Raw genomic sequence first — 14,720 nt, 5'->3', positions numbered from 1 at the left:
TCGGTCACAGTCACTGCCCTCATTTCACTGATTGTGCTTGATTTGTCACATGCTTCATAAACAGGTGTAAACACTCTGATTTCAATAAAACTTGCCAATATGTAGGTCATCGCTCAGTTACCCTCCACTTCTAGGTTAAACTGTCTGGAAATGACAGCAATCAAATGTAATTTTTATGTACATTTAACAAGTGACTGTTTCCAGTTTGCTGAGATCACAGGCTGTCATGTTTGTGGCCCAGAAAATAGCTTTTCTGAAGTTAAACATGGATGCATCATTTGATTTCAAATAAACTGGTAATAGTAAACTGGTAGTAAGTCGTTGGTAGACATTTATAACATGGAGATAAATGCTGATGATTATCAGCATATTTGGGAATAAACGTCATGCCTTCATACTTACAGTTTTCAAATATTTTCTGCCAGACGCAGGAATGACTCAGATGTGAACCATTTGAACAAGAAATTAAGGGTAGGAAGTACAGATTACTTGTCTGTATATTCCTAGGACTGTAGTTTACCAAATTTTTGTTACTCAGACCTCTAGTTGAAATGAGAACTTGTTAAATTTATCAACTTTTAAATGATATCAGGAAAGAAAAGAGTACATGTATCATTATGGATGACAACTATATTATGGTGCATAGACATTTCAGCATAATTATTTGCCCCTTCAAGTGGGTTACCCAGAAAAAGGGAATGAAGAAACCCTGAAACAGCATATGCACAATAAAGAAGCTCTTAACCATAATAGACTCTAACTTCTTAATTCCCATGAAGACAAGTAAATACAAAGGTATATTCACTTTACCCTTAAAGTTGAAGTTACTGAGTATGACTGATTGTTCCAATGTTTGGTCCTTGTCAGATTTTCTCTGGTGAAGGAGCAGCTGATTGAGTTCAACCAGCTAGCGATGGCCAATGCTGAGGGCCATGACGACATGCTCAACAGAGTGATGACCAAGGACAATATTGGTTTGGCGGCACTTCTGGAAACCAAGAAGGATGTCTTTGATCATAGTGGTGAGTATATGTGGACATTCTGTTCCAACTCAAAGCCTACAGTGGCTGTTTGTAATTTAAGACCTTTTCTTTTTGTTTGGTTTTTTATTTATGCCTCTTTGTTTTTGTATTTAATGTTTCTGAGCACAGTTACAGGTAGGACCAGATGCCAATGGTAGTGCCTGGCCAATGCAAGAAAAGATGTACAATTGTTGAACTAAAAATACACAAGCAAGGTTATTAAATGAGTTTCAGAATTATTGCTCAGGACACTGACAGCAAGATTGATTAGAGTTGTGGATTTTATGGACTGTGACTTTTGGACTTTAACATAAACATTCATTCACACTCACATCCACTTGCTTTGTGTACTCAACCAGTTTTTTCTTGTCTAAAACTGGCTTTATTGTAACACACATGACATCTTTGCAAAAAGTTGTGTTGGTGGGTGAATTTCAACAGCTGTAGCTGACTTGACATACACACCTCATGCATGTGAAGTGTGAGATTTCATAGTGGTTGGGCTGTTCTTTTTGTAGATGTTATAACAGTGCTCAGATGACTTGGCATACTCTTTGATCATACCTCCTGTACTTTAACATTGACTCCTTTGTTGAAAGAGAACTGGGCCTTGATTTTTGAAGCTCTCTTAGTGCTAGGGTAGTCGTAAGTTCATGCTGATGTACGGCTCTTAGCGCTAAGAGAACCTAAAAAAATCTGGGCACTGAGTAGTATTCTCAAACTTAGCAAAGTGCTCTCACTCACTTGCTCAGAGTTTTGTTGGATTGTTGTAAATCATGTGGAGACGGATATTTATTCCTTCCATGCCCCAAACCTGCAGTGTTCATGAGAAACTCATTCCTGACATGTCTATTCAATCTTGCATCATGAAACAAAAAACAAACTCTTAAAACATCATGTGAGATTGTTTAAAAGTCATTGGATCCTAACATACTGTCTGCCATTCATATGTGCAGTCCACTTAACTTGTGAAAACAAAGTCATGTACACATCCTTTGGGAAATGAGATGAGCCATGTGGTAAGACTTTGAACAAGCACACTTCAATGCAGGTTTCAAGTGCTGACACCAGATCCTAATGCTCTTCTAACATAGCTGTAGGGTTGCCTATTGGTTAAAGCTTTCACTTGCACACTGAAGACTTAAGACCCAGGTTCGATTCCCTACATGAATACAGTTTGTGAAGCCCATATTCTGATATCCCCACTGTGATATTATTGGAATATTGTTAATAGTGGTATGACCCAAATTCATTCACTCTGGTTTCCCCTGCCATGATAGTTTATGGAAGATTGCTAAAACCTAAAAGAAATAAACTCACTCCTTACTGACATGCTGCTGATATACAGACATCTGTGGGAGTGTAATTTTTGGTCATCAGATAGCTTGCCAGGTTTTGAAAAACGCATACGAGGACGTTCCTGTCACAGCCTTCATGGGAGGTGAGGTGGCCTAGTGGTTACAGCGCTTCATGCTAGAGACACAGGTTCAGGTTTCTACATGGGTACAATATGTGAAGTCCATGTCTGGTGTCCCTGGCCATGATATCTGTGGAATGTTGCTGAAAGTAGTGTAAAACCAAACTCATAGCCTTAGCGAGTAAGTCTAGTTCTATGTCGCGGTTAGCAATATTCCAGCGAAAACATGACAGGGACACCACATGATAGCCTTAATGTTTCAAAGACTACACCAAAAGAAAGTCCTCCTTTATATGAAGCATTTACCTCGTTCTAGAAAAACTGTTGTTACGACTTTACAAAGAGCATTCATTACAGGAGACAGGTTACATGTTTTTGTAAATACATTAACTGAAACAAGGATGTATGTCTTACATAAGTTCAGGTGTCACTATAAACATTCATTACATTCATTACACTATAAACATTCATGCAGAAGATACCTTTTGAACAGTTGTATTAATCTTATACATTTTGTTGGAATAATTCAGATATGTCTGAAAGGTCAAAGAAAGATTAGTGATAATTATCTTGTATACTTTGACTATACATTTGTACGCATATCCATCGTACCTGTCTTGACATAAGCAACAACATGACGGGTGCTATTGTAGGCATGTCGGTATGTCATTCATCGTCTGCATTAGTGGGTGTCAGAACAAGTCTGGACTTGCTTATCCCCCTTACTTACACCACCAGCTAAGATAGATGGTAGATATAATTTTTCGACAGCTGTCACAAGAGATGATGAAATGACAACTCTTGGGTGCATGGTCATGTCCAATTTCTGTGATGTGAACTTGACTAGCTTGGACTTGCATGATGAGGCATTTCCTGGTGTACCCAGGTCAGCTGAATGTCATTGTCATTATCGCAGGCTTGTTTTGCTTGTTTTGGTGAATCTATCATGTTTAGTCATCATTATCTTCATAGAATAAGGCATCAAGACTCAAAGTCAGACATAATATGAATAGAATGAGTGAAAAGAAAATGTATTGTGAAAACATGAAAAACTTTGTAGAACATCATTCAATGCAGCTGAATCAAACTCTATTTGTATGTATTTGAATATGGACCAGATAGTCCAGTGATTGATATTGTGAGCAGCACCCCATTCCATAGGTCTTTATTATGTAATCATATTTTACCGGCTACCCGATTAGTCTAGAGGCAGTTACGTGATCGGCGACAGGAAAGCATATTGATTCCAGCCCAGCTCCGATGGTCAATATTGCTATTCATGGGTGCATAAAAACAGGTATTTACCTCATCACCAGTCTATAATTGTATAATGTGACCACCTAGTGATGCCAGACAGTGACTCCTGGAGTCCTGGAGGCGTTAACTCTTAGACTGAGTGAGTGAGTTAAAATTTATAGTCACAGCGGCAGTATTTAAGTCATAATGTAACTTGCTGCCCCTGAGAACCAGCACAGTTTACAAGTCACCTGGAACTTTCAATCCCCATGTCAATATGGATGTGTTCCTGATTATCATCTCTTCATTATATTATACTGGTACATTATAATGTGTTCATTAACAATAAAACAAATGTAATTATCTCCATATATTCAAGAAAACTGTGTGATCAGAATGTATTGAATACACTATTGACAGTGAAGGTGCAAAGTGTTGAATTTCAATTGCCCAGGCATGAAAACAGTGATTTATATATTTGGCAATAATGCGTTGACTGTTTGGCTGTAGAACTCGTGATTTCTCCAGACGTGAGTCATCACTGTGTCTGTATTGACTGGTTCCACAAGCTCATGTCACTGGATCCATGCTGACTCGCCTACTTCTAAGCCTGACCCTCATATGACAATTAACAGCCATCTTGCATAAAGAACATACAGCTGTCTGTTACAACAGTTGACCCACGTGGTGGTGATAGGATTGGCCTGATTTCATTCTGTATAGATTATTGGTGGGTCTATGACCCTCACTCTCATGGTCAGTTTGTCCTAAATGGACATTGACTGAAATGGAAACAGGCCATACCAGGATGGACAGCATGTGTGAAGTATTGATCTTGACTAAGCCAAGCAGGAAGGCTGCCCACCTCACACCACCAACATGTCTTGACCTCCTCACAACTATTTCTAACAGTAGCGAGTTCATTGTAAATGTCTTCCAAAATGTTCTTGTCTGATACCATAACAGGTTTTCTTGCCCAATTAAAGAACTCCTCAATTCAAAGAAGAGTCTACAAATGCCTTTGTATGATCTTGTGTACTGTGGTGCTGCACTGTTGTAGTGAAACAGAAATTGTTGAAAATCAGTTGATTTTCTTGAGATCTAAAAAAGTCTGTTGTTTACTGAATTGATAATGATGAGCCTATAATTATATACATCAAGTAAATTACTTTTCACATGAACAAAACCCTTCATATCAAGTGTGTAATGTGCTACAATGTGCTGTTAATGTTTATTATGTTTGTGTAACACTATCATGAAATACTGGCTTCAGGGTATCTGGTTCATGCAACTCAGGGTTCCCATAGTCATCTATCAAATGATGTAAAAACAAGTACTTGTTTTGTTATATTCCATTTTCTGGTTCTCTGAAACACCAACATGAGCTAAATTGGACACAGAATTTTGTTTAAGATCCAACAGTGCAGATTGATGTGTGATGTACAGAAAACATCCTGCATTCCCGTTTGATGATTAGCCATCCAGTTGAAGTCTTGTCTCCCAGCCTCCGCCCTTACTGTTTTTGCTGCTGACCCAAATACATCTTCCCCTGACAGTGACATGATAATACATTAGGAACAACATGATGTCATTTCACTCCAGCCATCCCACAACAGGTTCTGACAATGACGTCAGACATTATCACAAACAGGGCGAGGAATGTCCTTGGCTCTATAAGTACATTACAAATCATGTTTTAAAAAAAAGACCCTTCTATTTGTACAAAGTTCTAAGAATGTTGCTAATAGGAGAAGGTTATGATATTTCAATTCATGGGAGTTGTGTGATGTATCTGTTTGAGATAGGTTTATTGGGATGAGACTCATTGTGTGTAACAGTAATTAGTCATGAAAGGGTTTAAGTGCACATTTCCAGAAGGAATTTCAAACACTGACTCATGTGTCCCCAGATATATCAACTGTGTTCCCCAATTTAGGCTTCTCTTCTCCTACTACAGACCCAGTCATTAAATGTTTTTGAAGCATGTTTGCATGATTTTTACATGGACTACGTTTGCCTTGAGAGACTGGACTGCAAAGTTCAGAGATGTTCTTCGTAGTGCACTAGCAGTGCCACCAGCTTTTCACTGTTACCAGTCTTTTCATGTACTTTTAAAACCTGTCATTAATTGCATGTTCCTGTGGGCAATTTTTTTATTCATTCAGTTGCCCTTCGTGTGTTTCCCTGAAGCAGCCACTAGGCTGGAACTTGCAGGTGTGCACTGGTACTTAGGTTTGCACTTCAGACTAGATGATTTGTACTCTACAGCTGTGTAACATACCTTATTTAGATAAAAAAATATATGAAACATTGATGTATATTATGTATGTAAGGGTATGTATGTATATTACCTTAGCCAAAATTTTGAAAGCCTGTCAAAACCTTTGAGGTTTTCTTTGGCACTGTTATTTCCTTGACGTCATTGTTGTTGATTTGGTTTATACGGATCTTTAATCAAAGTGCCACTAACTGTCAGATCCTCCCACTCACATCTTTTAATATAGGATTATCGTTGATAGATACGTCAGACCATGTACTTCCATGTGTCTGTGAAGGCTCCATCAACACCCACTCAACACACTCTTCTATATGTACCCTATTGTACCACATATAGTGGTGACATGCTACTGCAAGTAATATTTCTAGAGAGCATGTTTTGTCTCGATCAAGAATGGTTTGTATTTTTCATCAGACAGAAGTTTTGCGTTGAACACAAAAATTGTGACACATTTTATTAACCCCATTGACTATGATACAGCTTGTGATGAATGACTGTCGTTTTGCCGATTTGTTACCGATATTCAGATGAAGCGATGTTACCATCATCTCTTGTAAAAACAGTATTCTTAGGTACTTTCTTAGGTAATTGTTGTTCATTCATCGAACGGATGTCTCACTGGTTCACATTAATGAATGGACTTAATAGAGGACAAATACTTATAATGATGACATTAGGTGATGACATTAATGATGACAGACTTAACTGTTCACTTCGCTGATGCAGTGTCTGAAATCCCTTCTTGGTGAACTGAACCCATTTGATTGCATTGTAACTTCTCCCATCGGGCTTTTTGGTTAGAACAGCTCTTTAGCCACTTTCATATGCTTATGGTAAGAGGCTACAACATGGATTTTGATTTTGGTAACTAGAATTCCACCATCAAATTTACTGGCAACATGAATCACTGGATTATCTGGTTTAGAATTGATTGCTACGAGTTTACCTTAATACTTATGCTTATTGATGACTGGTTTCAAGCAGCACTCACAAGTCGTTTGACCTGTGGGTTATTCAAATTGTTGAAAGAATGGCCAAGATTGCTATCACTCTTGGAATGACGAAAAATATCAATAACACTTATGTTAGTCCTACATAGGATACTTGTTTCTCCTTAACCTTAACTACAAGAAAACTACAAGATACATGCATTTATGGTTGTAAATTTAATAATATTGTGCTGCCAGGTCCCTACCCACCAGAGAATCAGATGAAGCAGCCCATCCTGGTGGCTACCGCCCACATACACTGGGACCCTGAGTTCAGCGACGTCAAGCTCATCCAGACCATGATGCTCATGTCCGAGCTCCGCCAGGTTATTGAGGATGCCCAACATCAATTCCGCCCGGGTTCATCATCCTCATCCATCGACTGCAACAACATCCCTCTTATTCTCTGTGGTGATCTCAACTCACTACCAGACTCAGGTAAGTTCCTGGTACAAATGTTTTGTAATGTTGGCTGTCAATAAAAACCATTTCTGGTATCGGTAAGAAGAGAAAATGGCTGAATACAGTGTGTCAATCCTCACTGTCTTGCTACCTAGTGAACTTCAGGTTTTTTAGAACTTTTCAAATCCATTAGCATCATTTTATCATTTCCTTTGTATGACGGGATATGGTCATAATATTGTGTAGAGATATGAATGGAAAGACAATTGCATCCTTTGCTAGTCAGTCACTTGAAATTTTTTTATGACTTGTTTTTCATGACTAAAGTTCCTAATCTGTGATGGACAACAATCCCAAGGCTAACTACAAGTTTAAGTGGTTTGAGCTTGTTTTACAAATTTGACTTGAAGGGAGTTCCTTGAAGTTAGCTTCTGTGGAGAAAAGGGACCCGTATAGACTACCATGTTTGACCAGGGACAAAGATGTAAGTGTTAGATGTTTGTTGCAGGTGTTGTGGAGTACTTGACCTCTGGCAAGGTGGCAGCTAACCATGAAGATTTTAAGGAAATAGGTTACGATTCCTGCCTTCAGAAAATCAACACAACCATTGAGAAAGAGTCCTTCAGTCACAACTTCAGACTCTCCCGTGCCTACATGGATGTCATGCCCTATACAAATTACACGTAAGAGTTAATATGCACTTCTAAATAAACTGTTTCTATGGACAGTCATTGGTTTCATGCTGGGATGTATCTTAACACTAGTTTCTCTGGTGTATAAGCCATCCTGAAGTCATTTTGGGTGTCCTTACATGCAATCATTTAGGCCAGGTAAGATTTCAAGCCATGTGCATCCCTTCTTGCATCTTGCAGAAAAAGTCCTGTATTTTCAGTGTTTGTGAAGGTTGAAAATTCCCTCAGCATTTTTTTAGGTATTTCTGTTTTTGGTACATTTGTATTTGTACCAAAATAGGGTACAGTGTACATTGCTGTTCTTGGTTTCCAGCCCGGTTGATTAACTAAAAGAATCAGGACTTTTATAAGTGGAAGGCAGCATAAATAGCTCTTAATACAACATCTATCATACAATTTGTAAATTGTCATACAGTTGTAGGAGAACTTGTTTGCTGTCAACATCCCTCATACTCAAGTTGAGCTGTGTTACTGTTGAAACAGAGAACTAGGTGAGGTATAACTGCCATATGGCCATCCCTGCCACTGACTAATACTCCAGAAGAATGTATTGCTCCGTCAGTTGTAGGTGCTGACCCCTTCATGTGTACTGATACTCTGTAGGGCTTCTTGAACAAACGCCCAGACCTGTTTCTTGTGTAGGTTGGTAGTCAGGTGACAGGAAATTACTGTTGGAACAAACAGAATCCATACAATTTCTGCACTATTGTTTATGGGTTAAGAAGTCTTGTGAAATATATCCTGATTTCTTCAGTTTAGTCAGTGACTGTTCCTGTAAAGTGACATGAGCATGAGTAGACCAGGGATTCACTCATTCCCTGAGTCAGCAGAATGATGTGAAGCCCCTGCTTTATGTCTGTTGATATTTGTGGACTACAGGCAAATGTTGCTTGAAATTTCTGTTTAATCTTTATATGGGCAAATGAGTAACATGATCTTGAACTATTAAAAATGAATGACCAGATCATAAGAAGACATACAAATTGTATGTGCATGAGTTCCAATATAACTCCATCTGCTCACAGTGTATCTGATCATCATCTAGGATCAACAGTGATGTTACACTGATATCACACCAGCTAAAAATATTTGACTTTTGTCAAAAGCAGGGCACAAGAGGCTTAAGAAACAATGGGTATTGCAGAAAAATTGCTGAAAATTATTATTATTATTATGAACTTGTGCCAAAATTCATTTAGTACTCTCTTCTTGCTTGGGAAGAAGGAGAATTCTGCAATTTCATTTTAAAAATCATTTTATGACACTCAATTAAATAATCCGTATTACTGGAACATCTTCAGGCCTTGTGCCAGATGAACTGGCACTGCATGTCTCGTCAGTCAGTTATTTTCCATGTACCTGGAGTATCCTAAATGTGGACTCTTTGTTTCAGGTATGACTTCAAAGGCATCATTGACTACATCTTCTATTCAAAAGATCACATGAACATGCTTGGCATGCTAGGGCCGCTTGATGAAGAATGGTTTCGTCAGAACAAAGTTATCGGATGTCCTCATCCTCACATCCCATCAGATCACTTTTCACTGTTTGTGGAGTACGAGATGCCAGTTGGCACCACACAAAACGGTCGCAGCAGCAACACAAACAGCAACAACGCAAACAACAACAATAGCAGTAGTAGCAGCAGCAGCAGTAGCAGCAGCAGCGCGCCTTCAACTGGGAAGCTGAGATAGGACATAACTGCAGGCGTCTCATCAAGTCATTGTATAGATCTAGAACATATCAATTCTCGTCAATTCTTGTCACATGTACAGAGAAATTCATCACAAGTTACAGGGGATGTGCTCATTTGTACATAGACATACCTCCCTCATCTCCGATTTCATTGTGTATTTAGGGCGGGGTCAGGGGCTTCAACGTTGTATTCCAAAAGCACTGCCGCAAAGACAGACATCAGCGACAGGCACTGTGTGTGTCTGTTGGTTGAAAATTAAGCAGCATTTTGCTCTAGATAATTTATTTTTCAGCGTTCTAAAGGTGCTGATTAAATATTTAAGTTTAGAGGCAAGTGAGCAATTTCTCTGTGCATCCTGAGCCAGCCATGTTTTGTGATTAGGACTAGACTAGCATCTGATGGTAGGCTGTATCCCAGAGCTGAAATGCTGTGCTAGTTGATGAGGATGATACTATGGAGGTTTGTGTGTGCTGAACTTAATGTGTGGTTTGGGACCAAGAATGCAGCTGAGTGAGTAGCAGACAACACCTAGATACGGCAAGAGAACCCATCTCCATTACATTCTGAGATCATTTCACGGCTTATTGGTCAAAATTATTTTCATTATTCACAATTATTTGCATGGTCTGGCCATTGATCATTTCTTCTGCATATCAAGAATCAAGACATGCCTGACAGAAACTCATTTGATTTACATGTATCAAAATCCAAATTGGAGAAATTATTACTTAATATCAGGGACAAATCACCAAATATATAATATATATATATATATGTATGCATTCTTTGGGTGGAAGTATAGGTACTTAACATTACCAAAGATTGATCTCAACCATCAAACATGTACCAAATCAAGTTGTATATAGCACATCATGCTTTTTAGTCAGTCCATTTAGAGTGCAATGTTCACCTTTTATATCAGTATTTTAATTTCCAATGAGGAGTAAGCATATAAAACCTGCCTGAATGCATATGCTTGGTCTCTTGTTGTTTTAACCCTCATTTGTCACTTGATATACTCTTGGGTTCTCTTTGCTGTGAACTTGTTCAGCTTCATAGAGAAAGGACTGCAATCTGCAATACTTCAAATTAAAGCCTTCAAACCCAACATTGAAATTCTTCTGTCTTTGAAATACACTGTGCAACATTTAGATCTTAACTCTTATCAAGTGTTTGGAAATGGCTTATAAACAAATTGCTGGTCATTTGCCATAAATGAACAATAGTGTGCGATGGAAAATTGTTGGTTGCACCATGGAATGGAAGTTGAAAGGGAGATAACTCCTGGTGACCTGTGGACCAAACGGAAGCTGAATGAGCAAGATGGTGGTCTGCAGAGCTGGTTCAAGGAATGCAATTAATTGAAGAGACAGGAACTGACTGTCGACTGACTAACCTCTACTGTAGCTTCTTTGCTTGACATGATAATGGTCAGGATTTTAGAAATGTGTTGTGACTGTGGTGTGTATATTGCCTATGAAGTAAATAAAATTATACCATTTGTACATTGAATACAAACCAGAGTTGACAGCTGTAAAAACATGTAAAATTTTAAAAACTTTTTGTTTTTAATTGTGTAATATTTATATTTCGTCAGATATTCAAAAAAGAGTATATATTTTAGTAAAGTTGTCTTACTCCCATGATCAGGGTGAATAAGCATTGGTTTTGAAGAATCTTCATATTGAAGCATGTGGACAAAACAACAAAAACATGTTAGCCAGTAGACTCTGGTCACCATGGTGATATCCAGCAGTGTACAGATATATGGATGTGTCTACTGTGTTCACAAGTTGTATAGATTCTGAGTCTGATGGGTGCCGTAGCTTCTAGTGGGTATCTTGTGTGCATTCTTAGCTCTTGTTTGCTTCTAACTATTGTTCTTGTTGCTATGTGACAGTCTTGGGTCGGGTTTCCAACACAGGTCACTATGCAGTTAGCTAGCTGCCATACTCTCTGCTGGTCAAATGTGCTGTCTTGACAAAATTGTTTAATATTCAATGAATTTCAAACAAATCATGAATAGTCAGCAATACAGCAATTCTCTTTGAGATACAGTAGTGAAAATTATGTTGACTCCCATCAGATTCCTTGATGTTACTGCAGTTAATTTGTCATATGATGACACTTGAACTATACTAACATAAAGTCTGGTGATTGTTTATGGTCTTTTTTGTAATTTATTGCATACGTTTAACATACTCATCCTTTAGCTCATGATAGATTTGTCATTAGAATGAATTGATCACTGCCAATTTGTACATGAATGGAAGTTCTAGACTGTTAGAGAGTGAATGTTATTGGGTTGTTTGACAGCACATTTGACATACAGTTTTCTTGATTAATGAAGGATTAGACTGACTACTCATGTTATTTATTTCAATTAGTTATAAAAACTGGTACAGATCAGATCAAGCTTGCAGTGCTGTTTTTTGGTGACAAAACGTTTCTGCAGACTTAAATCTCTTGCATATTAGTGGGAATCTGTGTTCTTTATGAAAAAAAAAGATTTTTCAGTATCTCTTTTGATATTTATTGCCAAGATTATTTCCAGATTTCTGAATTCACTAGGAGTTGAACAGTAGATTTGTTTCATATAACTGCCATGTTCTGAGCCAGCCTGGTCATGATCTGCAGTATTACATGTCTATGACAAGCTTATCCGTGTGATGGTTTTGCAGTTCACCAGAGGGAGTCAATGCCTGGGGAAACATCTTTCAGTTTTATCCTGGAACCACTAAGAATCTCAGTTCTGTAGGTCAGTCATCAGAGTCCAGCTGTACATTCTGTGTAGAAATGGCAAGGGAAACTACTCTGTTGGTGTATCATCAGTCTGCTTCTTTGTGTTGCTGTTAGTCTGCTGTGTGATAGTCCCATTAAATGAAATCTTCCTTAGCAGTCTTAATCCTATTTTCTGGGGTTTTTTTAGCACTATGGTGTGCCCAATTATGACTGCTTTTTAACTGATTAATTTCTACACAGGTTTATAGATAGTGTTTGGGAAACTATTGAGAGGCTAAAGAGATATTTACAGTGAGCATATTTTGGTATATTTTATGTGAATTCATGTCCCTTTTGCACAGTTGTCTTTCCTTGTTTCCTGCATGTGCAAGAGCTGTTTTTGATGGTTATGTTGTCAGTGAAAGAAGATATTGAAATATGGCATGTCTATCCTTATTTGCTTGATGTAGAAAAGTGCATGAATTTGTATAATTTAATACACTGACACCTAGATGGCAATGGTACTTGCTCGTGAAATTTTGTAGGCAGGTAGAGCTGATTTAGACATTGTCACATAGGGCATGGTTGAAAAATCGTAAGTGCTAGAGCTAGGGCTAGTGTGTGGTTTCTGTGTCATGTTAACAGTTGTACCAAACCCACATCATGATGTGCTAGATTTGCAACTACAAAAAATAGTGTCTCGTATTTTTCAAATTTTGTGACTTAATGCAAATAAATTAGAATGAATGTTTTTATACATGACAATATTTCTAAGTCTTATATTGTATATTGGCGACCAAACAAAGTTGGTAATGAAATGCAGGCAGCTGAAGTAAGATGGCTGTGCAGGTATTGTACATTGTGAATGTGTTCCAAGGGGAAATCCTTATGGGGCAGCATTTTGTGGTGATCAATGTATGATTTTTTAAGCTCAGGAACTTGTGATTTGAAATGTTATCATGAGTTGTCATATAGGATTTTGACACACAATCTTGAGTGAAGGACAATTTTAGAACAGTGTTTAGACTTCATACCTTTTATTAGTGATTTAAGAACCAGAGCAATATCTGTATTTTAGTACTGAACAACATCTGGGTAGATAGCTATGTCTCATTCAAAAGTGAACTGTGCTTCACATTCCCTCTAATCTGATCCTTTAGCCTACCAATACTCCTTTTGCATTTAGATGTATTTGTATATTTTGTGTCCATTTCTTAAAAATTCCAATAAATTATGGAGCAGTGAAACGAAATGCTGAGTTGACTTGTCATTTTTCTTAAGCCAAAGGTGACGCTTTAATGGTTGGGAATACCATGGAATGGTCTCATTTACCTGACAGTTCCCTACTCCAAAATACTCTAATTTTTGTCCATTGGCTATTGTAACTCATGAAAAATATCAGACTTGAAATATCTACACGAGGTGTATTTTTCATCCAACAACACATCTGGTTTTCCATAGAATCAGATTGATGAACACAACCACAGAATGTCATAGAGAAAGGTCATACATTCTTTGTGCTGTTACATGCAAGGACTGCCACAGAAATAAGATCATGTCTAGCTTCTCAATATGCCCAGCACCAAACAAGTGTATAAGAGTACCAAGGTTGCACATTTCCAGACCAGACAGTGAGATAATTCAATACACCTGAGTCGGAGAGGCTTCCTTGCATTGTATGAAATATAGCCTGTTGGACTACCTCTGACAAGCTGGATTCCCAACGGACAGTTGAAATTTACATCTAGCCAGCTGAAAAAAGTTCAGATAAAATCTTGGGTTTTCTCTGAAAATGTTGTGGCAAGACTATTAGACTGTAAATATACACATCTCTGGTTCGTTAAATTATTATAAATTAGTTATTTTCTGGTCTGGCTGTATACATTTTTATTTCTTGCTGGGTTTTGGGCTTATTTCATACAAAGCTCTTGGCACTATTCACATTTCAAGAAAGGCAACCAGACATGTATACATACACGTGGTCACTTGTGCCACCTGTGTTCCTGAATCAGGAAGTTTAACATGGTTCGTATTAAAGGTACATGGTATGTGTAAGCAGCAAGTCAGTATCAAAATCGTTTATTGTTAGCAACACAGATGTTGGCTTTGTAGGTTGGCTTGTCCAAAATAACCAGTTAATTCAAACATAAAGAAAGCTACATGTAATTGTATGCATCACTAGTCACTAAATTGAGAGAAAACTTCAGTCAATTTGATGTTCAGAAAGTTGTTTATTCACATCAACATATAAAAACCCAACTTCAAGC

General features: G+C 37.9%; 2 protein-coding genes across 2 annotated transcripts in view; both read left to right on the top strand.

Annotated features, from left to right (window-relative positions):
* Positions 1 to 9,691, top strand: part of LOC137283689 (glutamate dehydrogenase, mitochondrial-like) — a 127,734-nt gene extending 118,043 nt beyond the window's left edge. Inside the window, exon 13 of the mRNA XM_067815343.1 lies at positions 9,670 to 9,691. The gene's annotated coding sequence lies outside the window, so the exon portion shown is untranslated. The remainder of the gene's footprint in view (positions 1 to 9,669) is intronic.
* LOC137283688 (uncharacterized) overlaps positions 1 to 13,705 on the top strand; it is a 48,062-nt gene extending 34,357 nt beyond the window's left edge. The window contains exons 5-8 of the mRNA XM_067815340.1: positions 868 to 1,022; positions 7,141 to 7,380; positions 7,853 to 8,027; positions 9,430 to 13,705. Of these exons, the coding sequence (XP_067671441.1) occupies positions 868 to 1,022; positions 7,141 to 7,380; positions 7,853 to 8,027; positions 9,430 to 9,730 (871 nt within the window). The 3' untranslated portion in view covers positions 9,731 to 13,705. The remainder of the gene's footprint in view (positions 1 to 867; positions 1,023 to 7,140; positions 7,381 to 7,852; positions 8,028 to 9,429) is intronic.
* The last annotated feature ends 1,015 nt before the right edge of the window (positions 13,706 to 14,720 follow it).

This window comes from Haliotis asinina, chromosome 5, assembly GCF_037392515.1.
Source record: "Haliotis asinina isolate JCU_RB_2024 chromosome 5, JCU_Hal_asi_v2, whole genome shotgun sequence".
Lineage (NCBI taxonomy): Eukaryota > Metazoa > Mollusca > Gastropoda > Lepetellida > Haliotidae > Haliotis > Haliotis asinina.
Note: the sequence above shows the minus strand (reverse complement) of the source record. Positions and strands in the feature narration are given on the sequence as shown.